At 54.3% G+C, this 25,461-nt stretch overlaps 4 protein-coding genes across 11 annotated transcripts; 3 read left to right on the plus strand and 1 right to left on the minus strand.

The window, feature by feature from the left end:
- Nucleotides 1-1,880: 1,880 nt before the first annotated feature.
- Nucleotides 1,881-3,155, minus strand: Tmem256 (transmembrane protein 256). Of its 3 annotated transcripts, none has more exons than XM_050162558.1 (4): nucleotides 2,930-3,155; nucleotides 2,573-2,604; nucleotides 2,228-2,308; nucleotides 1,881-2,131 (listed from the first exon to the last, which is right to left on the minus strand). In XM_050162558.1, the coding sequence occupies exons 1-4, from the start codon at nucleotides 3,009-3,011 to the stop codon at nucleotides 1,988-1,990; spliced, it is 339 nt and encodes a 112-aa protein (XP_050018515.1). In that variant the 5' UTR covers nucleotides 3,012-3,155; the 3' UTR covers nucleotides 1,881-1,987. The 3 variants fall into 3 exon arrangements, with proteins under 3 accessions (XP_050018515.1, XP_050018514.1, XP_050018516.1); XM_050162557.1 differs by having other exon boundaries at nucleotides 2,854-3,011; XM_050162559.1 differs by having other exon boundaries at nucleotides 2,905-2,989.
- A 287-nt stretch (nucleotides 3,156-3,442) lies between these two features.
- On the plus strand, nucleotides 3,443-16,901 carry Nlgn2 (neuroligin 2). Of its 5 annotated transcripts, none has more exons than XM_050162518.1 (9): nucleotides 3,443-3,656; nucleotides 3,877-6,567; nucleotides 6,779-7,476; nucleotides 10,967-11,017; nucleotides 12,990-13,139; nucleotides 13,290-13,475; nucleotides 13,576-13,768; nucleotides 14,097-14,693; nucleotides 15,622-16,901. In XM_050162518.1, the coding sequence occupies exons 3-9, from the start codon at nucleotides 7,020-7,022 to the stop codon at nucleotides 16,493-16,495; spliced, it is 2,508 nt and encodes an 835-aa protein (XP_050018475.1). In that variant the 5' UTR covers nucleotides 3,443-3,656; nucleotides 3,877-6,567; nucleotides 6,779-7,019; the 3' UTR covers nucleotides 16,496-16,901. The 5 variants fall into 5 exon arrangements, with proteins under 5 accessions (XP_050018475.1, XP_050018474.1, XP_050018472.1 ...); XM_050162517.1 differs by lacking the exon at nucleotides 3,443-3,656 and having other exon boundaries at nucleotides 3,663-4,454; nucleotides 6,374-6,567; XM_050162515.1 differs by lacking the exon at nucleotides 3,443-3,656 and having other exon boundaries at nucleotides 3,663-6,567.
- Nucleotides 16,902-17,684: 783 nt separating this feature from the next.
- Nucleotides 17,685-20,451, plus strand: Spem1 (spermatid maturation 1). Its single transcript, XM_050162548.1, has 2 exons — nucleotides 17,685-19,548; nucleotides 19,717-20,451. Exons 1-2 carry the CDS (start codon nucleotides 19,524-19,526, stop codon nucleotides 20,436-20,438), a joined length of 747 nt encoding a protein of 248 aa, XP_050018505.1. The 5' UTR covers nucleotides 17,685-19,523; the 3' UTR covers nucleotides 20,439-20,451.
- A 125-nt stretch (nucleotides 20,452-20,576) lies between these two features.
- Nucleotides 20,577-25,214, plus strand: Spem2 (SPEM family member 2). Of its 2 annotated transcripts, XM_050162531.1 has the most exons (3): nucleotides 20,577-23,121; nucleotides 23,252-23,309; nucleotides 23,415-25,214. In XM_050162531.1, exons 1-3 carry the CDS (start codon nucleotides 22,984-22,986, stop codon nucleotides 24,740-24,742), a joined length of 1,524 nt encoding a protein of 507 aa, XP_050018488.1. In that variant the 5' UTR covers nucleotides 20,577-22,983; the 3' UTR covers nucleotides 24,743-25,214. The 2 variants fall into 2 exon arrangements, with proteins under 2 accessions (XP_050018488.1, XP_050018487.1); XM_050162530.1 differs by having other exon boundaries at nucleotides 20,577-21,287; nucleotides 22,612-25,214.
- The last annotated feature ends 247 nt before the right edge of the window (nucleotides 25,215-25,461 follow it).

Consider the following 25,461-nt stretch of genomic DNA (forward strand, 5'->3'; position numbering starts at 1 on the left):
GAGGGAGGGAGGGAGGGAGGGAGATAGATAGATAGATAGAGATAGATAGATAGATAGATAGATAGATGGATGATATAGGTAGAAAGATAGCTAGATAGACCCAGTCTCAATGCCGACCCCCTCCAAAAAATTATCAAGAGTTCAAAATCACCCTTTTCTATATAGGGCCTTTGAGTCCAGTTTGGAATACAGGAGACCCTATCTCAAGAAGATAAAATCACGCACACAAATAAGAGCCTAAAAGGATGACTTAAAACTTAGCAACTTAACTACTGTACTGCACATAAGAGTTAGGCAATTTAACCACCATCTTTAAGGCCTGCTCCCACCATCTGGGGTCTCTTAGCTCATGGATGCCACGCTGGTTTTGTCCTTACTCCTATTCATCTGACTTTTCTTTCCAGGACTTGGGGCTGCTTCTTTCAACCTGTCTTGTTAGCCATTCCTTTTGCCTGAATACATGTCTCCCTTTCGGCCATGGTCAAAGAAAGACACCCAGTATGCAGATACTGCAGCTACTACCGACCTGGGACTGGACCACTGTTTTTGTTTGGAGAGTCTTGTTACATAGCCTTGAGCTGGCTTTTGTAATCCTTCAGCATCTTGTTTTCCAAGTACTGCACGTACTAGCACATCTGGCTTTGTTTTTTAAAGCAGTTTATATAATATATTGAAGGTGCACGCTTTGGTTTCTGAAGGTGTGTGGACACTGTCTAAATGATAAACATTTTATGTGATCTTGTTCAGTTCTTGTCTTTTTGGTCCTGGTCCTTTTTCACTAGGACCTCCTTGCTGGGTGGGGTCTTCCCATTGAAGTGGGAACATGCTCCACGGCCTGGCCCAGCTGCCCCACTACTCTTTCCCTTTAAGCACATAGCAACCAACGTATCTGTGTGTTTAGTTGTTTCCAACCCAGTTCCTACTACTAGTTACGGAGCTAAGCGCATAGCAACCAATGTATCTGTGTGTTCACTTGTTTCCAACCCAGTTCCTACTGCTAGTTAAGGAGCTCCGTCAGGAAAGGACAGCGTCCGTCTTGCCCAGGCCGGCCCTCTTTGGTGTCTGCCACTCCATTAACACTGGCTCACTAAATACTGTCCCCTAAACAACTTCCATTTCTCTCCATTCTGTGAGTGTTAGTCATATCTGCTTTGCAACCGTGTGTCTCTTTGCCTGCCTCAGTTCAAAACTCAGCCACAGAGAAGACCCACACCACTGCCACACCCTTCCCCTTCTACTCCAGTCTCCTTACACTGAGTTCCTCCACACACTAGGACTTAGGGTCCATCTCAAGCACTATGAGTCATTTTCTGATGCTCAATACTTAACACTCTGCTCTGCACTGACGTTACAACAGTTTACAACTAATCACATGTCTCTTCTATCTTGGCTGGCTCTCATGGCTGGAGTGTGTCAGTATGTAACACATTTCTTTCTCCAGGTGGACACTTGCAAAGAGCAACCCTGGAATGACAGACTAAAGCCACCACTCGCAACTGACCAGATTCTAATGAAGCTGGTGTACACACCAGTAATCTCAACTAGCAGGAGGCTATGGCAGGAGGCAGTTGGGCATATAACTCAACGGTAGAGAAATTTTCTAACATTTCCAAGGCTTTGGGGTCAATCCCCAGCACTGGGGGAAAACTTTCAATGAACTACATGAATGGACTTACTAAAATCTACAATCCCATGTGCTTCTTGGGTAGGAAGCTGCATTATTTCAAGCATTCTATATGAGTCTTGCCCACCATTAATTACTGCACCTTGTAAAGCACAGGATTCCAGAGCCAAGGCTTATTAGTAAGTCTGAGAAATGCAAGGAATTCAAGGCTTGACTCTCTACCCTTCCTTGCTTGGGTTAGATGAATGAAGATGCCAAAGTTCTTAATTTTTTTATTGCCATTTTCTTTTAATTTCTTTTCTGCTTTACCCCTCCTCCCCAGTTACACAGAAAGTCCAGGACAGGACAACTAAACAGGAGACCTCACAAAGCCAAGGCAAGCCAGCCCAAGATCATCAAGCTCCCTCCGACAGGACCCGCGGTCTGGATGCTAGTGTCTCCACTCAGAGCCTGGTAGTAAAAGCTGGTACAGAATAAGGTAGTTCCAGAAGCTAGCAGTAATCCTGCCTGAGAGAAATGGAAAACAGAATACAGTGTTTTAAGAACAAAGCCATATGAGAGAATTAATGGGGTTTGGTCAGAATTAGGCAAAGGGCTGATTACCCAGAGGGGTTTTCTGCAATAGGGCACCCCTAGCAGGGCCAGGCTGTGCAAAAAGTGGTGCTTGTTGGCCTTGTCAAAGAGCTGCAAGGAAAAAAAAGAAAAGAGAGAGTTTTTTTTTTCTAAGCAATACAGAAGCCCAGGAACCTGAAGTGCCACACAGGACCAAAGTCCACTCTCTGCACTTCAAGTCCCAGTTTACTGCTCCCCCAGATCCCCAAGCCACAGGCTTGCAGCCCCTCCCATTCATCTCCTCACCCTCTACTTTCAACATCCCTACCCTCCCCCCCTTTAAAGACGCCCAGATATTGCGCCTGTAGTCCGGGATCCCCAGTGCTGTTACTTCACCTCCTTCCCGTAGGCATCCGGAAATTGGGCGCCTGTGGAGAGAAGCAAAAGTTATCAGATGGGTTTTAGTCTCGACCGTCCCAATCCCCAGGGAACCCACGCAGACACTGGCGAAAAAGGGCATTCCCGAAAGCTTCCGATTGGTGGAAACAGGTGTCGAGTAGCTTTTGGACCCACTGAAAAACTGGACTCCATAAGAGACAGAGCGTTTCCTATAGGTTCCTTCCCGCACCAGACCCCAACGATCGCCCCCAGCCCAGTTGCATCCCACGTCCCCTGACCGTGTGCCCCGTAGGTGGCCAAACCCAAGGCCCCAGCTCCGGACAAGGCACCTAGGCGACGGAAAGCAGCCCCTACCACGGCCATAGCTGTGGGTGGTCACGCGCGGAACCAACACCGCCCTGGCCACCCAAGAAGTCAGCCAATCCAGCTTGCCCATGCAAATAAGGTCCAAAGGTGCCCAATCAGGGCTGTGTTCATTTAGTGTCCCGGTTCCTCCTATATACGCCTTTGTAAAACTTGTGCTGAGTGGAGAAGACGTCTGGCGGGCGGAGAAACTAGAACCAATTAGGAACAGAGGAGCGGAGCAGTGGGAGGCGAGGTTGTGGGCGGGACTAAGGGATTTGCGTCACGGATTGGCCCACTTTCCAAGTTGATCGCCCCTTCGACACCCCAACCCCACACCTCCAGCTAATTTGCAAAGATATCGGTCCCCACACAAAGTTCCGCCCCTTTTCCCTCAGGCTCCTCCCGTTCAGCTTCAAACCAGACCCACTCCTCAAAAGGGGCGGCTCCACGGATTTCTAAGCACCACCTATTGCCATTAAACACCTCCCACTTCACGGATGGCCCCTCCTCTGTGCCTGGAGGCCCCGCCTTCTTGTGTGATGCCCTTCCCTCTATATTTCAGATTTTCTCTCCCCCCCCCCCCTTGCTAGACCCGGAAAGCCCCGAGGGTGGGAGATCCGGGGAGAATGTCTTCACCCTGCCATAGCCCGCTACGTCCATCCGTCCGTCTGTCCACTCCCACCCGCTTCACTGTCTTCAATCCCCCCCACACTCTAGAGGGCGGGTGGGCAGGCGGGTGCGAGCGAGGGGTGTGCGCCGCTCTCTCGGCAGGGGGCGGGGGAGGCGGCCGCGCGGTGACGCGCGGGGCTGCTGCGGCTGCTCCGCCGGCGGATCATCACTCTCGGGCTGGGATGGACGCGGGGCGGGCGGGCCCTGGCGCGCAGAGCCAGGAATCCGGGCCTCCTGGATACTGAGCATTCCCCAAAGCCTCCCCCAGCCCTTGCCTTCCTTCCTAGGAGCCGCACCGACCTCTGCCTCGAGGCTCCGGACTCGGCCCCCGCCCTCTTCTGACTCCCCGGATCTCCCTCTCCCGCCCGCCCTCGGGATCGACTAGATCCCTCCCCCTCCCCGAGGATTCCGGCTGGATCCCTGCCCCTGCACCGCGGATTCTGCGCTCCGGGCCCCGGGCCCCTGGGGATTGCTGTGGACTCCTCCTCCAGCGCTCGATCCCTTAGGATCTTCCGCCTGTACCGCCTCCTGGTCCCTCGAAGCCGGCCCAGAGAGCCAGTGGATCTTCAATCTAGCCCTGTCCCGTTGCTCCCTCCTGGCTCAACCTTCCCCACTGCGGGGTTCCCTGTTCTTGAGCTCTCTCTGACCCTATACCCTAGCTTTCCTTTTCCTGGGGATCGACTGGATCCCGGCCCCGCCCCCCGGGGCTGGGGCGATCCCCCTCCCCCGCCGGGTGAGGCGCTGCAGGCGGGGGCTGGGCCTGCGGGGCCGCGGGGGCTCAGAGGCCGCCGCCCCCCTTCTGAAGCCCGTCAGCCCCCGACTCGGAGCCCTGGATGGAGGCACCACGGCCCCAGGGCTGATCCAGGTAGGAGCTAAGCCAGGCTGGGTGGAGGGGGCTGCGCGGTGGTCCGTTGGGGTCTTCCTCCTCCCATATTCCTCCCTGCGCCTGGTTTCCCCCAGCCTGCTCTGTCTGCGTGTCTCCGCCTAGGGATGCTCTCGCCGTGTCTCTGCGTCTTGGTCTCTTTGTCTCTGCCTCTCTCCAGTCCATGAATGATCCTTTGAATGGGCCCACAGACCCCGTGTGTTCCCATCTCCCCCTCCCCCTCCTTCTCCCCTTCCCGGCCAAGCCATTTTCCCCACTGCAGGAAGGGGGGGGGGGCTGCGGCCTGAGCCCCCGTCCCTCAACTCTCCTCGGTTGGGGGAGTCAGGCCTGGGCTGGAATGGAAGAGCAAAGCAGAGGGATCCGGAGGAGGGGGAGCAAGATGTAGCAGAGATGGAGAGAGAAAATGGGGGAGAGAGAAATAGAGAAAGGAGAGAGAGAGAGAGAGAGAGAGAGAGAGAGCGAGCACTTGAGGGAGAAAATCAGAGAAGGTATTTGGAGGAGAGAGCGATGAGAAACACCAAGGAGACAGAAATGAGAAAAGACCGAGAGGTGAGAGACTGAAGGCAAGAGCTGGAGCAAGCCGGTTAAGCCTAGAAAAGATGCTCTTAGGGACCCTGTGCAGAGGAGAAAGATGGTGGGAGGGCTCTAGTGGGAGGGAAGAGAGAAAAGCTTGTTGGAGGAGAGGAGGCAAGGGGCCCAAAGTACCTTAAGGTGACTGAGGCAGGCCATGTTGGGAAGAGGGAGGAGGGACAGCAAGGCCCAGCCTGGCATAGGAAGAGAAGATGGGGTGGGGGGAGTCCACTCCAAACCCCCTTCAGGTGATGGGAGAACAGAAGCCTAAAAGGGCCTGAAAAGGGGGAGGGCATGACTGGGTGTGAGTGGTGAGGACTCCTGTGTCCCCATCTCTAGAATAAATTGACACCTGCAGAGAGCCACCCGCGGGCTGGCGCCTGGCTCTGAAAAACCCGGCGTCAGCAAACAGCCCTGGAGACTGGGGGGGGGGGTGCTAAAAGGGGGGGCTTGCTGAAATCACCTGGGTGTCTGCCCCTTCTACCTCTTCAGTGGTCCTGCCCCTGCTGCCTTGATCATCCAGGCTGGCAAGGGGAAGGGGAGGGAGGGCTAATGGAAGGGATGAGAAGAAACCTGAGGTCAAGATGCAGAGCAGAGCAACCCCAGATGGGGTCTAAGGCTGTAGAGATGATGTGAGGGGTAAGCCAGTAGGCTTATCTGAGAAGCCCACCTCAGCACAGCTCCTGTCCCCTCACCTGCCAGAGACCTGGACAGTAGGGTTAGGCTCTGATTGGCTAAGTGGGATGGGGGGGGGCATCTCTTTTAGGATTCTCTGTTCTAGACTACCCTTCCCCTAATATATACTTCCTCTCTGCTAAGATTAGCTGGATTAGCATTGTGGCTCATGCCTCTGCCCTCCCTCTCATGGCCTGAATGGACCCTTCAACCAAGCAAGCCCCTTCCCCTCTTCCTCTAGACCACCCCCCTCCAGGGTTAAAGCTGCAGCCCGTTGCCGAGGTAACATTGCGGGGCAGCATCCTGTCGCCCAGCAACCGGCTGCAGGATCATGCATCTGTCCCTGGATTTGCCCCTTCAGCATCCCCTCCTCACTTTAACCCCGGCTTTGGGCACCCCAACTTTTAAGGGAAGACATGGAAGGGCCTGAGGAGAAAGGGCTTTCCAAGTGCACAGGTCTTTAGGGAATGATGGGGACAGAAAGCACTGGGGTTTGTAGTTCTAGAAGGCCCAGCGTCTGGCCTGGGGTGGGGGTTCAGCGCCATGAAATTACAGCTCAGGAGTAATTAACACGTATAAACAAACCCGCCACTTCCTGCTAATTAATGACTTGGTATTTTTATTTTCTCTTCCTTGTCTGTCTCATTGTCTCCCAGGGAAGTGGGGACTGGGACGCCTGAGTCCCTAGGGGGAGCCTGCCTGGGAGGGATAGAGGCAGGAAAGAGGCACTCTGAATCTGGGAAGCTGAAGCTCCCTCCTCGGACCCTGCCCTGAACATTTATTTACCATATCTGACTCCACCCCAAACTTGGGTCTCTGCGGAGGGGAAGAGGACAGTTGGGGGAAGGGGGTAGGTGTTAGGGGGTCTGTGGGTGGAAGAAAGGGGCTGCTTGATCTGAAATGCAAGCCACTAACCACTTGTCTCTTGTTTCCCCATCCTTTCTGTCCTCCCCATCCAATTTCCCTTCCCTTCTTCACCTCTCTGTATTTTTCTGTCTGTTTGTCTGTCTGTATCTTGCATACCCTATGCGGGTCCCCTGTCCTCTCCCGTCACCGGGCAGGTCGGGCCTGCCTGTACCTTCTTCTACCTTCTTCCCCTTCCCCACCCCTTACCCCCTCCATGGAGAGAAATAGACTCCTCTTCTGTCCCTTCTAACCCAGGTCCCTACCCGTCCCCCTCCTCCTTCCTTTCCCCGCCCCCTCCTCCCTCCTGGGGCGAGGGGGGCCTCCCTCCCTCTCCCCCCCTTCTCTCTCTCTCCGAGGGGGGGGATCAGGGGAGGGAGGGGGGGTCCCCCAATCAGCATGTGGCTCCTGGCGTTGTGTCTGGTGGGGCTGGCTGGGGCTCAACGGGGAGGAGGGGGTCCCGGCGGCGGCGCCCCAGGCGGCCCAGGCCTGGGCCTCGGCAGCCTCGGGGAGGAGCGCTTCCCGGTGGTGAACACAGCCTACGGGCGAGTGCGCGGTGTGCGGCGCGAGCTCAACAACGAGATCCTGGGTCCGGTCGTGCAGTTCTTGGGCGTGCCCTACGCCACGCCGCCCTTGGGCGCCCGCCGCTTCCAGCCGCCTGAGGCACCGGCCTCGTGGCCCGGCGTGCGCAACGCCACCACCCTGCCGCCCGCCTGCCCGCAGAACCTGCACGGGGCCCTGCCGGCCATCATGCTGCCTGTGTGGTTCACCGACAACTTGGAGGCGGCTGCCACCTACGTGCAGAACCAGAGCGAGGACTGCCTGTACCTCAACCTCTACGTGCCCACTGAGGACGGTAAGGGCACGGGCACAAGGCCGGGCACCCTGTGGACACAGCCCACAAACGCACAAGCAGACCCTCAAGCACAGGACCGACTCCTGCCCCTAAGCTGTGCCTTGATGGGCAGCAAGGGGCAGTGTGTCCCTACAAGTCACTGCGCATCCTCCCAGGTAAGGGTGTCTGCTTATCAGGCAGCCCTAGGAGCACCCTATAAGTAGCCTCTTCCACAGCACAAACTCTTGGTGCCCTAGAAGGAAGGCTAGCTGGCATTAGGACAGGCTCACCCATCCTCTCCCCAAAGGGGCACACAGATATTTACTCTCGATGTTGGTGGCTGGTGTTCAGGTGACGGATGTCTCCATGGCTGGCTCAGCCACTCCAGCTTTGCCGCCATCTCCTGCCTTCCTCCCACTTAGCTACATCCACAGTTTAGTTCCAGACATACCACTTAGAGTCCCCATCCTCAGGCCCATCTGCTCTGACTTCTATCATATGGCACCTCACAGTCTTTTACCTGAGTTGAGTGCCCTTGTCAGTGGTACTCGGTGACTCCTTATGGGAGATTTCTGTCCTCTATCCAGAAATCCCTACACAGCCCTGAAGGGTCAGGGAAGCTTCCGCTCACAGCACAGTAACCCATCAGGACATTTTCCTTGGGGTTGGGATGCTATTCTTGTGAATGAGTTCCTGTTCACTGCATGACAGAGCTTGCTCCCCTGTAGCTCTCCACTCACCGAGATTAATCAGAACCTCTTCTACTGTCTGCAACAGATCCCAGCTACAAGGGGGGGGGGGGGACAGCATCACAAACAGCCCCCGCATTACCCTTCTGACATACAATCTCACCACTCCAAAACATTCTAACACCTCCACAGAGCAGACTGCTGCGTGCTTCCTCCGTCTACTGTTTCCAGTAACTTTACACCCAGGCCTGGCAACCAGGAGCCCCTAAAGAGCCCCATAGCTCCGCACTGTGTGCTAAAGTTATGCAGTCACTGAGTCTCGACTGCTAAAAATGACCATTTGCCCAGCTGACCGTGTATTCCAGTCTCTTTTTTTAAAAGATTTTATTTAACTTTATGTACATTGGCATTCTGTCTGCATTCATGTCTGCATGAGATGCTTGAAAACAGTTGTGAGCTGCTATTTGGGTGCTGGGATTTGAACCGGGGTCCTCTGGAAGAGCAACCAGTGCTCTTAACCACTGAGCCATCTCTTCAGCCCTGTGTTCCAATTTTATAGCTCTCATCCCCTTCACAGAGTGCACATGCCCACTGCTTCCCTAAAGTGGTGTTCCCGTTACTCTCATAGACTCCAGTGTCCATGGATGCAAATTGTGCGCTCTGGTAATGGCCACGTGTGCACGCTATACCACATAACCCTGCACACAGACTGTTGTTGACTTACTCCATCTCCTCCCTGGAGTTCACTCTTCTGAAAGCTTCAGTACTAACAGCTTCCAGCTTGCACCAAGATTCCCCTGTGCCAATCACAGAATGACACGCAGACTTTAACCTACCCATGTCCACACTAGTATCTCTCATATGGACCAACTACTGCCGTTCGTCCCAGCCCTGCATACTAGCTAACTGCTCCTCCCCTGTAAAACCATGACTTCTAACAATCTGTCCACAAGATTTGTCTGCCCTTCCACAGACCACCTATCCCAGCATCTTTCCACTTCTGAGTCCTTCACCCTAACGTCTCCCATAGACGCCCTCTCACCTTTTCTATTCATTGATGCTCCATTGCCACGTGTGTGTGCACATGTGTGCAAGTGGTTCTTTTGTGACTCTCCACTGCCATGCGTGTGTGCATGCAAGTGGTTCTTTTTGAGAAAGGGTCTCACTCTGTAACCTAGCCTGGCCTAGAACTCACCATGAAGTCCAGGCTGGCCTTGAACTTTTGGTAATCTTGCTTTACCCTCCTGAGTGCTGAGTTTCCAGACATGAGCCACCATGGCCAGTAACGCCCACACTTTCACATAGGTGACCCACGCATGTCTCCCTCCTGGGAGCTTTCTTGTCCCTCCTGTATGAAACCCCTAACGCTACTTACCGCTGGACTAGCCACTCCATCGCCATACAAACTGTCTCTTCCCTGCCTCCATACCGCTCATTCCCACACCTTCTGTATTTTTAACCGTTGCATATTGCAGACCTGATTGGGGCCTGACACATTCAGGTGATCTCACTGAATCTTCACACCTGCTCTAGGAGGAAGTGGTTCGAACGCGCGCGCACAGACACACACACACACACACACACACACACACACACACACACACACACCACAGCCTCATGGTCATGAATACCTGCTGACTTCATCCCTATCCATATCCTCTCACAACAAAGGCCCTGTTTCCAAGTGCATTATCTTGTCAGTTAGTGCTAGCTTGAACCTTGTTGGCCCGTTCCTCCTTGAGCCCGGGGAACTTCCTGAGACCCGTCAGAGATCCAGTACTCCCCCTACCAATCCCCCAATCCAGAAGCAGTCTGACATGAGGCTCTGGGATATTAGGACCACTCTGTCTCCCGGGACAACACCTACTTTATGTGTCAGACTAGCCCAAGGCACTGTTTGCTATATGCTGTTGGCAGAAGGAATACCCTAAGTGGGAGGAGGGCTCTTTAGCAGTGGACCTAGGGCAGAGCTGCTGATCCTATGGAAAAATCACAATTTGGTGGGGAGGAGAAGAGGCCGGGGCCAGGGGTGAGGTTGGTGGGAGTGTGGAGGGGTAAGCTGGAGTGGAGGGCAAGACCTGATGACCCCTTTCCCTGCTTTGCCCACATGGGGGAACTGGGACGGGACGAGAAGCCAGGCCCGTGAGTATGGATGGAAGAGAGATGCTGGCGGGTGAGGCTGGGCAGGTGGGCAGGTGGGCAGCCCTAGCTAACCTACCATAGCCCTTCAGCTGGCAGCAGAGGGCTTCTGGAGGCAAGGAACCACAGAATGGTCGGCCCCTAGCCCATCTCACCTTCTGACCTCCAGAACAGCACAGAGAAGCAGGGTCCTTTGAGCGCAGCCTCTTCTTACAGCCCGAAGTGGGCAGCCCGTAGTACGTGGCTGGCCCTGCAAGGAGCCTGCGTGAAAGATGGCCTTGGTGCCAAGCCAGCCTTGGTGTCCCTAGGCCCCCTCCACCCCATCCCTAACACAATTTCATTTCCAGCAAGTAGCAAACACACCAAAAAGCCAAATCCCTTCCAGTTCAGCCCTGTGTCTCAAGACAGCCTCAGCCCACTCAGGCTCCCACCCCCAGACCCACCTTTTCTTTGGGGCATGACTTTTTCTGGGGAGGGGAAATTGGGTTATAGAAACGTTTTTCTCTTTTCTTGATTTCTTTTTCTTGCAAACAAATTTTGCTTTTTTTGGCTTATTTTTTCTGCCTCTCCCCACCCTCCCCTTTTCTGCTCTCTCTCCCCCCCTCCCCATCTACCACCTCCCTTGACCCCATCTTTCCCCACAAAATTGTCCTTTTTTCTCTGTTTTGTGTTCCCGGTCTTAGGTCCGCTCACAAAAAAACGTGACGAGGCGACGCTCAATCCGCCAGACACAGGTAGATTTAAAAATCCCGCTGATGCATGTGGTTGCTTTGAAGAGGACTTTGATGGCCCTGCCCCTAACTAAATGTCCCTGTAGCCCCCGAGGCCCCTCAGTCGTTCTCCCGACTAAAAATGAAAAAGAAAAGAAAAAATTTTAACAATTGGAAAAAAGAATTATGAAAACTTCAAACAAAATGTGAACAATGTTAGACCCACTAGTTAACCTTGGAGACAAGCGTGAGGTGGAAAATGGAAAGCAATTGGATTGCCAGGAAAAAAACTGGACAAAATGTTGAGAGTTTGAAAGAAATCTGGACTGCTTTGCAACATGTGGACTGCACCATTTGAAAAAAAAAAGCTTTAATTTGAAGCAAAATAATATTTGAAAAAATTGACAAATTAATGACTTTAATCAAAACATCAGAAGCCTGCTACGATTTCTAACCAAAAGCCTGTCAGACTTTAAAAGTGTAAGCATCTGAAGCGAATCAAAGAATTTGGAAATTTTTAAAAACAGGGCCCAATATCTTGAAGTTTCACCACAAAATTTTGAAATAATGCAAAGAAATTTTTTTCTTGTTTTCTTTTTTTCCCAAATGGAGCTTTTTGTTTTTTCTTTTCTTGTTGAATCTGCCCCAAGAGCTTCTTGCTTTTTTTGTTGTTTTTTTCTTTCTTCTTTCTTGCTCCTGGTTTTTGTTGGTGGTTTTGAATTCTTGTTGCCCCTGCCCCTCTTCCTGCTCCTTCCCATCTAACTCCCTCCCCCCACACCGGGAGAGGGCTCGCGGGGAGGGGGGAGAGAATGAAGACATTTAGGACAGGACCCTGGAAGGAAGGACATTGTCACCTGAGAGTTAGGGCTGGAAGTAATAGCAGGATCTTGTGGGTGAACACAGAGAACTCTGGCTCAAGAAGTCCAGAGACAGTCTCCAAGCAGAAGCAGAAAGCCAGCCTGCAGAGTTGGAAAGGGCATGTCCTATGACTTGCAGGTTGACCTTCTGGCAGGGCGAGGGTGTTGGCACAGGTGCTGGCTACCAGCTGGAGGGGCCCAAGCCTGGCTCCCATGGGCAGGAGTTAAGCAAGAGCTCTGCCGCTGAGCTGGAACCCACCAAGCATGCTGAGTTCGAAGAGAGCTGGAGTTGACCCCAGCCTGGGGACTGAAATCAGGGTAGCAGCGGGGAAGCAGGTTGTAGGCTTGAGGGCCCTGACAGGCCCTCCTAGACTCCCACACCCTCTCTAGGAATTTTCATTTCTTAGTCCAGTCCAGAGCCTCCTGGCCTCCTGCACGTGGCAGCTGTGTAGAAGATTCCTTGAGAGGATGGCAAGAGGGCTTCCGGGCAGGAAAGGCCAGTTCGGAGGGCGGGGAGTCCAACAGTCAGCTTTACTCTGACTTCATTAAGCAGGCTCTTTCCCACACTGCCTCCTCCTGCCACAGTAATTAGGCTGGGGGTTGCCATGGTAACTGGGGAGGTGACCTAGAAAGGAATTAGGGCGGGGAGGAGACCAAGCCCCAGGGACCCTAGGGCCTGGCACCCCTCACCCACAGACTAGGGTGCCATGTGGAGCTGAGGCCCAAGCCTGAGTTTGAGGAGATGCCAGGACCCTCTGAGCACCGCCAGCCTAGTCCCAGCCTTAGTTCACTCTTCCCAGGAGCAGGAAGGAGTTTTGCTGTGTGTGTGGAGGGGTCCCTGGCTTCAGGAGAAGCCCCTTCCTACCCTTAGCCTCTGTTGGGCTTCTTGGAAAGTGTGCCCAACGTTTGAAGTGTTTGGAGTCATGCTGGCCAATGATGAAGAGGGACCTTCCTCTAGGGTTAGCTGGGGAGGGAGGGAGGGGAATCCGGTCTTGCCCCCCCGCCAGGGATGGTAGTGAGAAGTCCCCTGAGCTCCAGGCTGGTCCTCAGAAGGCCTGGGAGCTCGAAGTGCTACTTCTGGTCTGACTGTGTCCTTGTCCCCGATCTTCTGGCCCACCTGCCATCCCCTTCCCACACAGATATCCGGGATTCTGGGAAGAAACCAGTGATGCTGTTTCTACATGGCGGCTCCTACATGGAGGGCACTGGGAACATGTTCGACGGCTCAGTCCTGGCTGCCTATGGCAATGTCATCGTAGCCACGCTCAACTACCGTCTTGGGGTGCTCGGTGAGGGTGGGCAGCCAATTCTTGGGGGGCAGTCCTGGTGGGCCTGATCCTCCCATGTACAGCCTTATAGCCTTAGAGCAAATCAAGCTCCCTACAGAGGGGGCAAGGAAGCTGTGACGCCTCCAGGGAGCCCCCTTCTTCTACCCCTAGGTTTTCTCAGCACTGGTGACCAGGCTGCAAAAGGCAACTATGGGCTCCTGGACCAGATCCAGGCCCTGCGCTGGCTCAGTGAAAACATTGCCCACTTTGGAGGTGACCCTGAGCGCATCACCATCTTTGGGTCTGGTGCGGGGGCCTCCTGTGTCAACCTGCTGATCCTCTCCCACCATTCAGAAGGTACCAGCAACCTCTTCGCCTGCCTTCCCTTCCCCCGGTCCCTACCGAGCCTCTCCTTTTGGCTGTGACGGCCTAGCCTGAGGTCTGCCTGTCCCACCAGGACTGTTCCAGAAGGCCATTGCTCAGAGTGGCACCGCCATTTCCAGCTGGTCTGTCAACTATCAGCCGCTCAAGTACACGCGGCTGCTGGCAGCTAAAGTGGGCTGTGACCGGGAGGACAGCACCGAGGCTGTGGAGTGTCTACGCCGGAAGTCTTCCCGAGAGCTAGTGGACCAGGATGTACAGCCTGCCCGGTATGGGGATGGGAGATGGCTGGGTCCAGTTCTTTACATTCCTAGCTGATTCTAAGGAGGTGTGGTGAGAGGTTATTGGGAAAGGAGAAGGGGCTTCAGGCCCTCCTAGTGGCTACACCTTAAGTGAAAGTCACCTCATTCCATAGATCAAACACAGGGTTTCACCGAAGGCTTTCAGTGGGTGTTCAGAGAAGCCAAAATGCCCTGAAGAACTCTAGGAGTCTTCCAGTCATGGAGAAGGGTCTTTTAGGCAAAGGGGTGGCTTAGGAGGCCATGGGTCCAGAGAGGCCAGCAACTGGATGGTGAGACCTTGCCCCCTTCTCCCCAGCTACCACATTGCCTTTGGGCCTGTGGTGGACGGCGACGTAGTCCCTGATGACCCCGAGATCCTCATGCAACAGGGAGAATTCCTCAACTATGACATGCTCATCGGTGTCAACCAGGGAGAGGGCCTCAAGTTCGTGGAGGACTCTGCAGAGAGTGAGGATGGCGTGTCTGCCAGCGCCTTTGACTTCACCGTCTCCAACTTTGTGGACAACTTGTACGGGTACCCAGAGGGCAAGGACGTGCTTCGAGAGACCATTAAGTTCATGTATACGGACTGGGCTGACCGGGACAATGGCGAGATGCGGCGGAAGACCCTGCTGGCACTCTTTACTGACCATCAGTGGGTAGCCCCAGCTGTGGCCACTGCCAAGCTGCATGCCGACTACCAATCCCCTGTCTACTTTTACACCTTTTACCACCACTGCCAGGCTGAAGGCCGGCCAGAGTGGGCTGATGCCGCGCACGGGGATGAGCTCCCCTACGTCTTTGGTGTGCCCATGGTGGGCGCCACTGATCTTTTCCCCTGCAACTTCTCCAAGAATGACGTCATGCTCAGCGCAGTGGTCATGACCTACTGGACCAACTTCGCCAAGACCGGGTGAGGGCCCGAGGGCCTAGCGGGGCTGGGCGGGGCTGGGCAGGGCACCCCATAGGCTGAGGTCCCCTTGCCTTGGCTCTCCCAACACTTGGGTTCGGGCCCTGAGAGTCGGAGTCACTGGTGTTGGAAAGATTTCTGTCTTTTCTGAGGGTGAACTTTCTAGGTGGCTCTGTTGTGACCGCTGTCCGACCGCCTTGGTCTGTCTGTCACTGTGTCTCTGTCTCTTTGCCCTCCTTGGCTTTTGTGTCTTGGCTGCTCTCACCAACACTGTCTTCCTGTCCCTGGTTGTCTCTCACGTGCCTTTGTCTCCATTTCTGTCCCTCAGACTCAGCTTTTGTCACTGGATCACTTTTCTAACTTCATCTCTGTCTCTGTGGTCTGTCTTAGTAAGTTTTGGTTTGTCTGCCTGTTTCTCCCCCGCCCCACCCCGTGTGTGTGTGTGTGTGTGTGTGTGTGTGTGTGTGTCTTTTCTTTCCTCTCCCCGCTCTGTCTGTCTGTCTGTGTCTCTCTTATCCTCTGTCTCTCTCTGTGTCTCCTCTCTCCTCTCCCCATCAATCTGTCTCTGGTAAGATCCCACCATTAACAGCCGGGCGGTGGTGGCGCACGCCTTTAATCCCAGCACTTGGGAGGCAGAGGCAGGCAGATCTTTGTGAGTTCGAGGCCAGCCTGCTCTACAAGAGCTAGTTCCAGGACAAGCTCCAAAGCTACAGTGAAACTATCTCGAAAAATAAACACAAACAAACAAATCTTCACTCTTTAACCCAGGTCAAGCCTTGAATCTTTCCCTCAAGTGCTGGGATTGCAGGCCTGTACCATCACATCCAGCCTTTTCTAGATCTCTGAATCTCTGACTTCTCCCCACTCCTGCTGCTCCACCCTCCTCAGGAGCCCCACCCTCACTCCTTTCCTTGTCCTCATGTGCCCACAGTGACCCCAACCAGCCCGTGCCACAGGACACCAAGTTCATCCACACCAAGCCCAACCGCTTTGAAGAGGTGGTGTGGAGCAAGTTCAACAGCAAGGAAAAGCAGTACCTGCACATCGGCTTGAAACCACGCGTGCGCGACAACTACCGCGCCAACAAGGTGGCCTTCTGGCTGGAGCTCGTGCCTCACCTGCACAACCTTCACACGGAGCTTTTCACCACCACCACTCGCCTGCCTCCCTATGCCACACGCTGGCCGCCTCGCACACCTGGCCCTGGCACTTCCGGCACACGCCGTCCTCCCCCACCTGCCACTCTGCCACCTGAGTCTGATATTGACCCGGGCCCACGGGCCTATGACCGCTTCCCTGGTGACTCGAGGGACTATTCCACGGAGTTGAGCGTCACTGTGGCCGTGGGAGCTTCCCTCCTCTTCCTCAACATCCTTGCCTTTGCCGCCCTCTACTACAAGCGGGACCGGCGACAGGAGCTTCGGTGCAGGCGGCTTAGCCCACCGGGAGGCTCAGGCTCAGGTGTGCCTGGTGGGGGTCCCCTGCTTCCCTCTGCTGGCCGAGAGCTACCCCCAGAGGAGGAGCTGGTGTCACTGCAGCTGAAGCGGGGTGGTGGTGTTGGGGCGGACCCTGCTGAGGCCCTGCGCCCTGCCTGTCCACCCGACTATACCCTGGCTTTGCGCCGGGCACCGGACGATGTGCCTCTCTTGGCCCCTGGGGCCCTGACCCTGCTGCCCAGTGGCCTGGGGCCCCCACCCCCACCCCCACCTCCTTCCCTCCATCCCTTTGGGCCCTTCCCACCACCTCCTACTGCTACCAGCCACAACAACACGCTACCCCATCCCCACTCCACCACTCGGGTATAGGGGGCGGCTTGGGGAGGGCTACCTCCCTAACCCTCCCCAGCCCAGGCCACTTGAAGGCAGGGAGGAGGACTTGGCACCGGGCTCTTCCCCTGTGGATTTGTCAAACGTCATGGAGCAGCGCTAAGGTGGACATGGGATTCCTCACGGCGATGCGAGTTTTTCCCATGCAGAGAAGCCCATTCTCTTCTCTGGACCTGGGCCTTTGAACACCTGGGGCTATTTTTGCCCTCCGATGGGACACCAGTCTTCGGTGTGTGGAAATGTGGAAGTCTTTTTTTTCCCATGTGGAGGTGTGCTCTCCTCATGAGGAGGTGTTTTCCCATGTGCAGGGTGAGGGTTTTTGTTTTTGTTTTTGCCACCCTGGACACATGTTGGCCCCCTTGAAGAATTTCTGCGGGAATTTGTACCCCAGAATCCTGTTCCCTCATGCCTTTGCCTTCTCCCCGTCCAACTCCCTGGAGACCCTGGAAGTGATGTGTTCACATACAGTGACCCTTGGCCACCAGTCAATACAGGGTGGTACCTGGGGAGCAGCAAGGAAATCACAGGCCCCCTGGACCCTACTCCCCATCCACCCCTGAAAAGCATGTTTCTCCCCCACGGCACAAGTCAGGCGAAGCACGTTCTCCTTGGAGGCCCTCGCTTTCCATAGACAACACAGATTTCCTGCTAGAGGGAAGGGAGATCTGCGCATCCCAGCACTGTCTGGAAGCTTGCCTTCCGTGGTCCAGGACACATTTCACTGAATGGAAACATGTTCTTGCATGTGGATGTGTATTTCCCAGGCAGAGGGTCCCGCTCTCCCCAGCTCTTCCCTGCATCCCCCCACACCTCAGGCCTAGCACACAGTTCCTCCTGACATAGCAGGTGGGGAAAGACTTCAAGGTGACAGAAGCCACGGGGGCAGGGGGAGTACAAACCTGGCGGGAGACGCTGAGGTGGGAGGATGTGGGGGGCATGGCACATGTCACACAAGAGGCCATGCATGTTTGACCTCATGGGTCCTGAGGACAGCTTTCCCTCAGTCCTTGAGATCATTGCTCATCCGTGCCAAACTGGGTAGGGGGGTTAGGAGACTCAAAATGTGCCAGGGATCCCCTAAGTCCTAGTCCAGGGAAGGGAAATGCCAGGGACAGGTGGCAGCTAAGCCCCCCCCCCCAATGTCTCATCCCTATGTCATTTCTCCTTCTCCATCTCTGGCTCCTTCGATGCTCTCCCCATCTCAGGGTCAGACCAGCCTTCTTTGACCTGCCTCCCCTTCCTGATTGGCTGAGCTGAAGGAAAGGAGCGGTAGAAGGGGGAGGGGAGGAGACAGGGAAAAGGTTGGGGAGAATGAGGTCAGCTGTACCAAGGAGCAGATGGAGGGGGCCGTGGGGGACAGGGCTTGGGCAGAAACCAGCAGGAGTATTTCAAAAGGAGATGTGGGAGGCAGCTGCCCAGAGGTCTTTAGATTGGGACCTCTGGGGAAAAGAATGGCAGGAAAGGTTTAAGGGACACGGGTGAGGTGTGACCGGATCCTCTTGTATTGTGTGGCTTTCTGTGGGATGTTAGTGCCAAACTTGTATAGGGGTAGGGTGCTGTCTTCCACTGACACCCAGAATCCTTGGTCTTGAGTCCCCCGTCCTTTTCCCCACTTCCGCCCATGGAAACGTAGTTCTTTTCTGGCCCTTTCCCTGCCTGGTCTAGCAATTCTTGGAACAGCCATGCCTTCCAAATGCTATCAACCTGAGCCCTGTAAGCGGACGCCCCAGAGCTGGGGTGTGGGGAGGGGGCTGGGGGACCCCATGATACAGCCACGGACTCCAATGCCCAGCCCCTTTCCAAACAATCCCGTGTCCCCACCCCAACCCTTTGCGGCTCTGTACACATTTTTAAACCTGGCAAAAGATGAAGAGAATATTGTAAATATAAAAGTTTAACTGTTGGTGTGTCTGCTGTGACGTTAGAAGGTGCCGGAGAGGGTACCCAGCCCTGGTTGTGTCTGTCATGTTAGGTGCTGGTTAGAAGTACCCAACCTTTTTCAGGAAACTCAAGATCTGAGGGGAAATAGCAAGAGAGGTTGCCATAATGACGGGATTGGATGGCTAAGGTAAGGAGCAGGATGGGCAAATAGCTAGACACCTGCATCGCAGCATCCAGGAGGCTGCTGTAGAGGCCCACAAACTGACCAGCCTTAACTACATGCAGTGGTGGTGGTGGTGCACACCTTTAATCCCAGCACTTGGGGGCATAGGCAGGCGGATCTCTGAGTTCAAGGCCAGCCTGGTCTACAGAGCATAGTTCCAGGACAAGCTCCCAAACTACAGAGAAACTTTGCCTCAAAAAGCCAAAAAAAAAAAAAGATGCTAGACATGGTGTGCACTGTGATCCCAGTACTTGAGAGGAAGAGACAGGAGGAAACGGATTTCAGGTCACTCCTGGCTCTGTGGAGGCCAAGATCAGAAGCTGTCGGTGGGGTCTAAGAGCCTGGTGTTACCTTAGCAGGAACAGGAGCTGAGGAGAGCAGATGCTAATAGACTGGAGAGCCAGCGAGGCTGGCTAGAAGAGACACATGCAAGGAACAGTTTGCCCTGCCAAGGCCTGGGCTAAGGTCGGAGAGCCAGCCCTGGGCCTAGCGCCTTGAGCAGCATCTTGGCACATTGTGAGGGAAAGCCTCAGCATCATTGTGACCCGGTCACTCTCAGGGTCAGGCTGGCAGGCCAGTGGGCACTAGGGTTAGTAGATTGGGGTCCTAAGGGCCCTGGTGGCCCTAGGGACCGCCATGGCCATGGCTGAGAGGCCGCGGCCTGAGTGGGCCTCATATCAAAACTCCAACACCAACAACTGCCAGGACATGGGAAATTCCATCCTCCTGCTGCTGGGTCTCATCATCTGTATCAACATCGGCATCAACCTGGTGACCCTGGTCAGGAGTGGAGGGTGTGGATAGGGGTGGATGGGAGGCAGGCCTGGTTACAAGAACCTACTCGTGGTCACCATGTCCTCCTATACCTAGCTCTGGGGCCGTCTTCGCATCATCCTACACCAAATGTTCCATATCATTTGTGAGAAAGGTAAGGACAGCTGGGTTTGGGGCCTCTGAGCAGCAGAAACCAGGCTTCTCTCCCACCTGACCCTAAGCGGCTCCTCATGACTGAAGGGCGGCTTCTCCCTCAAAGCCCCACCCTCTCTCTCTGTAGAAGCCAGTCTCTCCAACAGCCTCACCTTTCCCCAATTCACAGAAACTACTAAATTATCCTCACCTGGGAGGCAGACCCAGCCCTCAAGGAAGCAGACCTGCCCTGAAGTCCATCTTCGATGTACTATGGACCCTGTGAAAATGACCATGACCCCGCCAAGAACTCGTCGTCACCGCCGTAGGGCCTCTTCATCCCGCCGCGCCCGCCGCCCAGCACCTTGGGTCCCTGACGCTGACGATGAGAAGCACCGGGAAATCTGCTCCCACCACTGGGATGGTCCTAAGGACTGGGAAGGTTTCCAACCCGTGCAGGAGATCTGGGATCCTTGGACTCAGGATGGTCTAGAGCAGTCTCCCCAGACCATCCGCTTCCAGGCACCAGTAGAGGGAAGGCCTCTCAAAAGAGAGATCCAGTCAGAGCAGGGCCTAGAGGCCTATGTATATACTGTGAACCCCCCACCTCCCAACCCAGAGGCGCTGAGCCATAAAAACAATGGGGTGGGGCTGGGGACAGGTGCTGAGGGTGAACAAGGACAGTGTCAGCCTCCCTCACCACCCTTCCTGGGTCCAGCAAACATCCCTGAGATACCCCAGCGCCATTCTTCGGGCCGAATAGTGTATGATGCCCGAGATGTGAGGCGCCGGCTCCGAGAACTGACCCGGGAGGTAGAGGCTTTGTCTCATTGTTACCCCTTGGTTTCTGAGTCCAGCACAGCTGAGGGGACAAGCCAGGATTGGGTGTATCGTTCCCTGAAGGGAAGATGACTGGGGGGGGGGGGAATAAAAAGGAGAGAAGAGGTGGTTTATGGTGGTCTGAGGGGTGGGTCTTCACAGTGCTCAGAATCCCTGGTTGCTAAGAAAATGACCCCCCCTTGAAATAGCCTAAAGAGCCCTGGGAACCCTTGTCAACTTCTTGCCTTCATAGGCCCTGTCCTGAGCCCTTCTCAAGGGCCTTCTTGACTCCAAGGCTCCCAACTGGCCTCTGCCCTGTTTTCTTTAGTGCCCAGAGAAGCCACCAAATCCAGCCAGTTCTGGCAGTTCTGAACTAGAGAAAAGGCCTCAGATCCCATGGCCCTAGCTGAGGTCTAGGGAGCCCAGGTTTAGGCTACAGATCAAGCAGAAGCAGGGGTCCCTCCAATGCTCTAGTTTCCTTGGGTAAGGGAGGGTTTCTAGGCTCTTACAACCTCCCAGGCAGAACCTGAAGATCCTGCAGCCCTTGAGAATAGATTTAGAAGCAGGAGGTAAAATGACAGGGGTACTCTCAAGAGACACCATCTCATCTCTTTGCCTTCTGTGGTGTTGTGCCTCTCCATGTCACCAAGTAAAGATAGAGGCTCAAGTCACCAAGAAACCTGCTTGTGGCCACAGATGCTTAGGGTTTTCTATCCCACCTTCCCCATTCCTGCTGGTGGATAAATTCCCATTGCCAATGAATCAGCCTACATTTTACCATGTGACCACTTCTGAATATTCCATCCACTGGACCAAAGAGAAAATGAACCCTGCCCCGCTCCCAGATGGCTGAGATTCTCCTATGCATGCATCTTGGGAGCAAGAAACCACACGAGCCCAGGCTGGAGGGGATGGACATCCTGGAATGGGAGCATATTTTCTGTGAGTCACCCTGTTTTTCTGTTTGCATCCAACTGAAGCTACTAAAGTTCAGTGGTAGCACAAGGCTGTAATCCTGGTTCTCAGGAGGCTGAGGCAGGAGGATAACTGCAAATTCAAAACTAGACAGGTTTACATACCCAGGTGTAGGCTAGATGGGGCTACAATAGCAAGATGCCGTATCAGCAAAACAAAACAAAACAAAACAAAAAAACTCCAAGCAAAATGGTATTGATTATTTCCAGTTAATTTTATTCTGTGGGGACACAGCAAGCATGCGCTGTGTATTCGGAGACCATAGAAAACACCTTTCCTCCATTTCTGCTGAATAGTTTGCTGTATAAAACATTCTTGGCAGGTGGAAGCAGGAATATCAAGGAGTTCAAGAATGTCCTTAACTACATAGATTACCAAGGTCACCCTTGCTTACACACGACCCTGGACCCTATCGCAAAACAACACAGAAAATGATTGGTTGGCAGGGTGTAGATGGTGCGTGCCTGTAATCCCAGCGCTCTGGAGGCAAAGGCAGGATGCTTCTTACAAGTTCAAGGCCCATTAGATCTTAAGTTCCAGGCCAGGGAGGATTACATAAGACCCTATTTTATCTTTTTGAGACAGGGTCCTTGGCTGGCCTGGAAGTCACTGGAAGGTCATGGTTGGTCTAGAACTTAAAGAATCTGCCCTGTCTCTGCCTCTGGAGTGCTAGGGTTAATGGCATGTGCCACGCCATACCTGGCCCTCTTTTTTTTTTTTTTAAGACTTTTTTTTTAATTAGATGTCTATATGAGGGCAGATGTGTGCACTTGAGTACTTGAGTGCAGTTGCCAGTGTAGTCCAGAAGAGGGCGTTCGATCCTCTGGAACCAAAGTTCTAAGTACTTGTGAGTACCAACCTGGGTAGTGGGACCTGTACTTGGGTCCTCTGCAAGAGCAGTATGCCCGCTGAACTGCTGAGCCATCTCTCTATCTCTTGCTAGATTTTATCATTAAAACAAACAAAAACCCCCGCACTTGCAGTCAGGGTGCTACTTTCGTAGATAAATGACTGTTAACCTAGTTTACATGAAAGGCTGCCCCTCATATCAGCAGTTACACCTATCTTATGCTTTGTTAACTTTGTGAACTGTTTCATGCTTTTCTAGAGCTGAGTAAACATGTCTGGAAGTACACGGAAGTACTTCACTAACGTGTGTGTGTGTGTGTGTGTGTGTGTGATTGGGATGGCATCACTAGCTCCAGGGTGGCCTGGAACTAGACCTCCAGCCACTCCAGCAACCTGGACTGACAGCCCTCTCAACCCAGCATGAACTGAGACATCTCAACAGGCTGCCTATGCTGCCGTGCCTCAGAAGAGACATGGATATCTTGGCCCTGTGAAGACTGCCTCATGACTGCAGCTACCATACTTTCTGATCAGAAGCCAGATGTGGGGTGAAGAGTGGAGGCGGAACAGACTGACCTCAAGTGCAGCAGGGTCCTGTTCTATCAGACGGAGGGCAAGGATAAGCATTGTCATGTATGGAGTCAGATCAGTGAATAAAAGAGCTTCTGTCTCTCCATTATGACTCTAACCTGCCTCATTATGACCTGGCTCCCTCTCCCAGATAGTAAGCATCTCTCGGTACTGGCATGAATACAGTGTGGGTTGGGCTGGGTGGGGGGGTGGTGGCCCAGGTGGCCTTCGGACCCCCCCCACCATGGAAAAACAGCTGTGGCAGGGCACGTTGGGGTGCTGCAATCAATACCAAGAAAGCTCCCAGGATGCTGAGGACATCCTATTCCTGCTGCTGGGTCTCATCATTCTTGTCAACATTAGCATCAACGTGACAACTGTGGTCAGTGGTTACTGGGGCTCACCCATAGGGATGGAGAGAGCTGGCTTCGCTTGCAGAAATGGGGGGATTGTTAGGAATGGAGACGGTATTAGAAAGTCGGTCTTCATTCCCATCTCCCCACCAACCCCAGGTGTGGCATGGGATCCAGAATGCCTTAGACAAGATGATCTGTTGGATGTGTGAGAGAAGTAAGTGTGCTAGACCACAGTGCCACACACACACACACACACACAGATCCTAAAAAATCAGGACCAACTGTTCTTAACCCTGAACTTTTTGGCTCTTGTCTGTAGCAGATGAAGTCCAGGCTACCGAATGTGCCCCCACAGAGCCCCCAACCAACGTCCAGGACGTCCACATCCATTGTGTCCTGGACCCTGTACAAGTGAAGATGGCACAACCCACACACGGCTCCTCTTCCTCCTACCACCACTATCTCCGTCAGCGCTATAGCAGCAGGCGCCGCCGCAGGCGCTGCCGCAGTCGCCATCACCAGCAGGGCAGCCACAACCGCTACCCACAGGGCCGCCACAGCCACCAGCAGAGGTTTCCAAACAACAGGCAGCTCGCCCGTGGCTGTCCACCCTTCCGTAAACAACCTCAAAGCCACAAGCTGTCACAGCCGAGGCCACTGCCCTTTTTTGACCTGGAAGACCGGGATTCCCTTCCGGAGGATGACCAGTCCTGTCCACATCCCAAACATCCGCACAGGGGCTGGCGAGGTTTTTATAAGCCAATAGGTCGGGCCTCCAAGGTGGGACTGTGGGGCCGCCAGGGCGGAATCCTGGCCAGCCTCCCGCTACCCTCTCTCTACCTGTCACCGGAGCTGCGCCGCTTGCCCAAGCGGGTAGAAGCCAAGTCTGAACTGAGGCTACAGGCTTTCGGTCCCCGTTACTCACAGTCTCGGATTTGGGGTAACGTGGAAGCTGAGCAGTGGGCCTCCTCGCCACCACCACCTGCCCGCCGGCTGCTTACTAGTCCCTCCTGGGTCACTGTGAGCTACAGCCCTTTCCCTTCAAGGGGCCACATACCGCCTGATGCCTGGGATCAGCGGCGGCGTGGGGTAGAAGGCTCTGAGGCACCACCGGCCTTTGCATGCAGGAACCCCAGGCCAGAGGCCCAGGGGTACCGGGAGCACAACTCCCCACAGGCCCACCGGCAGAACTTCCCTAGCTATACTCACAGCCAACCCACCTACAGCCCACCGCAGTCCTTAGGACACATGGGTTACAGCTCCAGGGAATCTCATGAGGTCCGCAGGCGGGCAGCTGACTGGACTGAGGTTTTCCCCTCGAGGCATCCGCTGACCACTTCCACCTCCCTCACAGTATTGGGCGAGGCTTCATACCAAAGGGCTCCAGCTGCCGGGTCGGGCTTGATAGTACCTCACTCCTCCCAGCCCTTGCCTGAAGTGCAGGCTTCCGATCCAGCCCCACCTCCAACCACCTTTGTTCCACTCAGTCGGAATCCAGGTGGCAATGCCAGCTACCAGGTGTATGACAGCCTGGAACTGAAGAGGCAGGTGCAGGAGAGCAGAGGGCGGGCCAGCTCCCTGCCACCACCTTCCACCTCAGCTTCAAGGCCCTCTCTGCACAGAAGTCGGACAGGGAAACTTAACTGACCAGCAGGTGAATGCGGACAGCGGAGCAGGCCATGGAGAAAGGAATAAAGAGGAGTCCGGAAACCCTTGTCATCTGTGGTTTGGAAATAGCCCTTCTCACATCAGCCAGGGATTCCTGTTAAGAGAAGCCAGTCTCCCCTTGGCAGTCTCCTGTAGCTCAAGGGGCCATAATCTTGCAAGTGGGCCCCTCTTGGTCCTGTCTGCAAAGTCTGAAGCTGTAAACTGCGAAGCCCAGGTCTTCAGAGCTTCCACTGGGTTTTAGTTCTTCTGCTTCCCAAAAGAGACAGACTCAGTTCTGCTCAAGAAACTGGGACTCGAGCTGGGCGATAGTGGCACACACCTTTAATCCCAGCACTCGGGAGGCAGAGGCAGGCAGATCTCTGTGAGTTCTAGACCAGCCTGGTCTACAAGAGCTAGTTCCAGGACAGCCTCCAAAGCTACAGAGAAACTCTGTCTCAAAAAAAAAAAAAAAAAAAAAACAGAAAAACAACAACAACAATAATAAAAGGATAGTAGAATGCAAGAAACTGGGACCAGGGCTTGGTAAAGGTGGCTCTTTGGTTGAGTACTTGCCACTTTTGCAGAGGACCTGGATTCAGTGTCCAGCGCCCATGTGTGACTCACAACCATTTGTAATTCCAGTTCCAGGGTGTCCCGATGTCCTCTTCTGACCTCCATGTATACCAGGCAAAATGTGACACACATATATACAGTCAAAA

This window comes from Alexandromys fortis, unplaced genomic scaffold (assembly GCF_014885135.2).
Source record: "Alexandromys fortis isolate MF-2015 unplaced genomic scaffold, M_Fortis_MF-2015_v1.1 scaffold_84, whole genome shotgun sequence".
Lineage (NCBI taxonomy): Eukaryota > Metazoa > Chordata > Mammalia > Rodentia > Cricetidae > Alexandromys > Alexandromys fortis.

Bases quoted from the DNA above. Each gene is read 5' to 3' on its own strand.
- Tmem256 (XM_050162557.1), bottom strand. From the start codon at position 2,938: ATGGCCGTGGTAGGGGCTGCTTTCCGTCGCCTAGGTGCCTTGTCCGGA. The intron at 2,605-2,853 runs GTCAGGGGACGT...TTCTCTCCACAG, and splicing joins GGCCACCTACGGGGCACACG to GCGCCCAATTTCCGGATGCC. The intron at 2,309-2,572 runs GTGAAGTAACAG...TTTTCCTTGCAG, and splicing joins CGGATGCCTACGGGAAGGAG to CTCTTTGACAAGGCCAACAA.
- Nlgn2 (XM_050162518.1), top strand. From the start codon at position 7,020: ATGTGGCTCCTGGCGTTGTGTCTGGTGGGGCTGGCTGGGGCTCAACGG. The intron at 13,769-14,096 runs GTATGGGGATGG...CCTTCTCCCCAG, and splicing joins CAGGATGTACAGCCTGCCCG to CTACCACATTGCCTTTGGGC. The intron at 14,694-15,621 runs GTGAGGGCCCGA...ATGTGCCCACAG, and splicing joins ACCAACTTCGCCAAGACCGG to TGACCCCAACCAGCCCGTGC.
- Spem1 (XM_050162548.1), top strand. From the start codon at position 19,524: ATGTTCCATATCATTTGTGAGAAAG. The intron at 19,549-19,716 runs GTAAGGACAGCT...CCCAATTCACAG, and splicing joins CCATATCATTTGTGAGAAAG to AAACTACTAAATTATCCTCA.
- Spem2 (XM_050162531.1), top strand. From the start codon at position 22,984: ATGGAAAAACAGCTGTGGCAGGGCACGTTGGGGTGCTGCAATCAATAC. The intron at 23,122-23,251 runs GTCAGTGGTTAC...CACCAACCCCAG, and splicing joins GCATCAACGTGACAACTGTG to GTGTGGCATGGGATCCAGAA. The intron at 23,310-23,414 runs GTAAGTGTGCTA...TCTTGTCTGTAG, and splicing joins CTGTTGGATGTGTGAGAGAA to CAGATGAAGTCCAGGCTACC.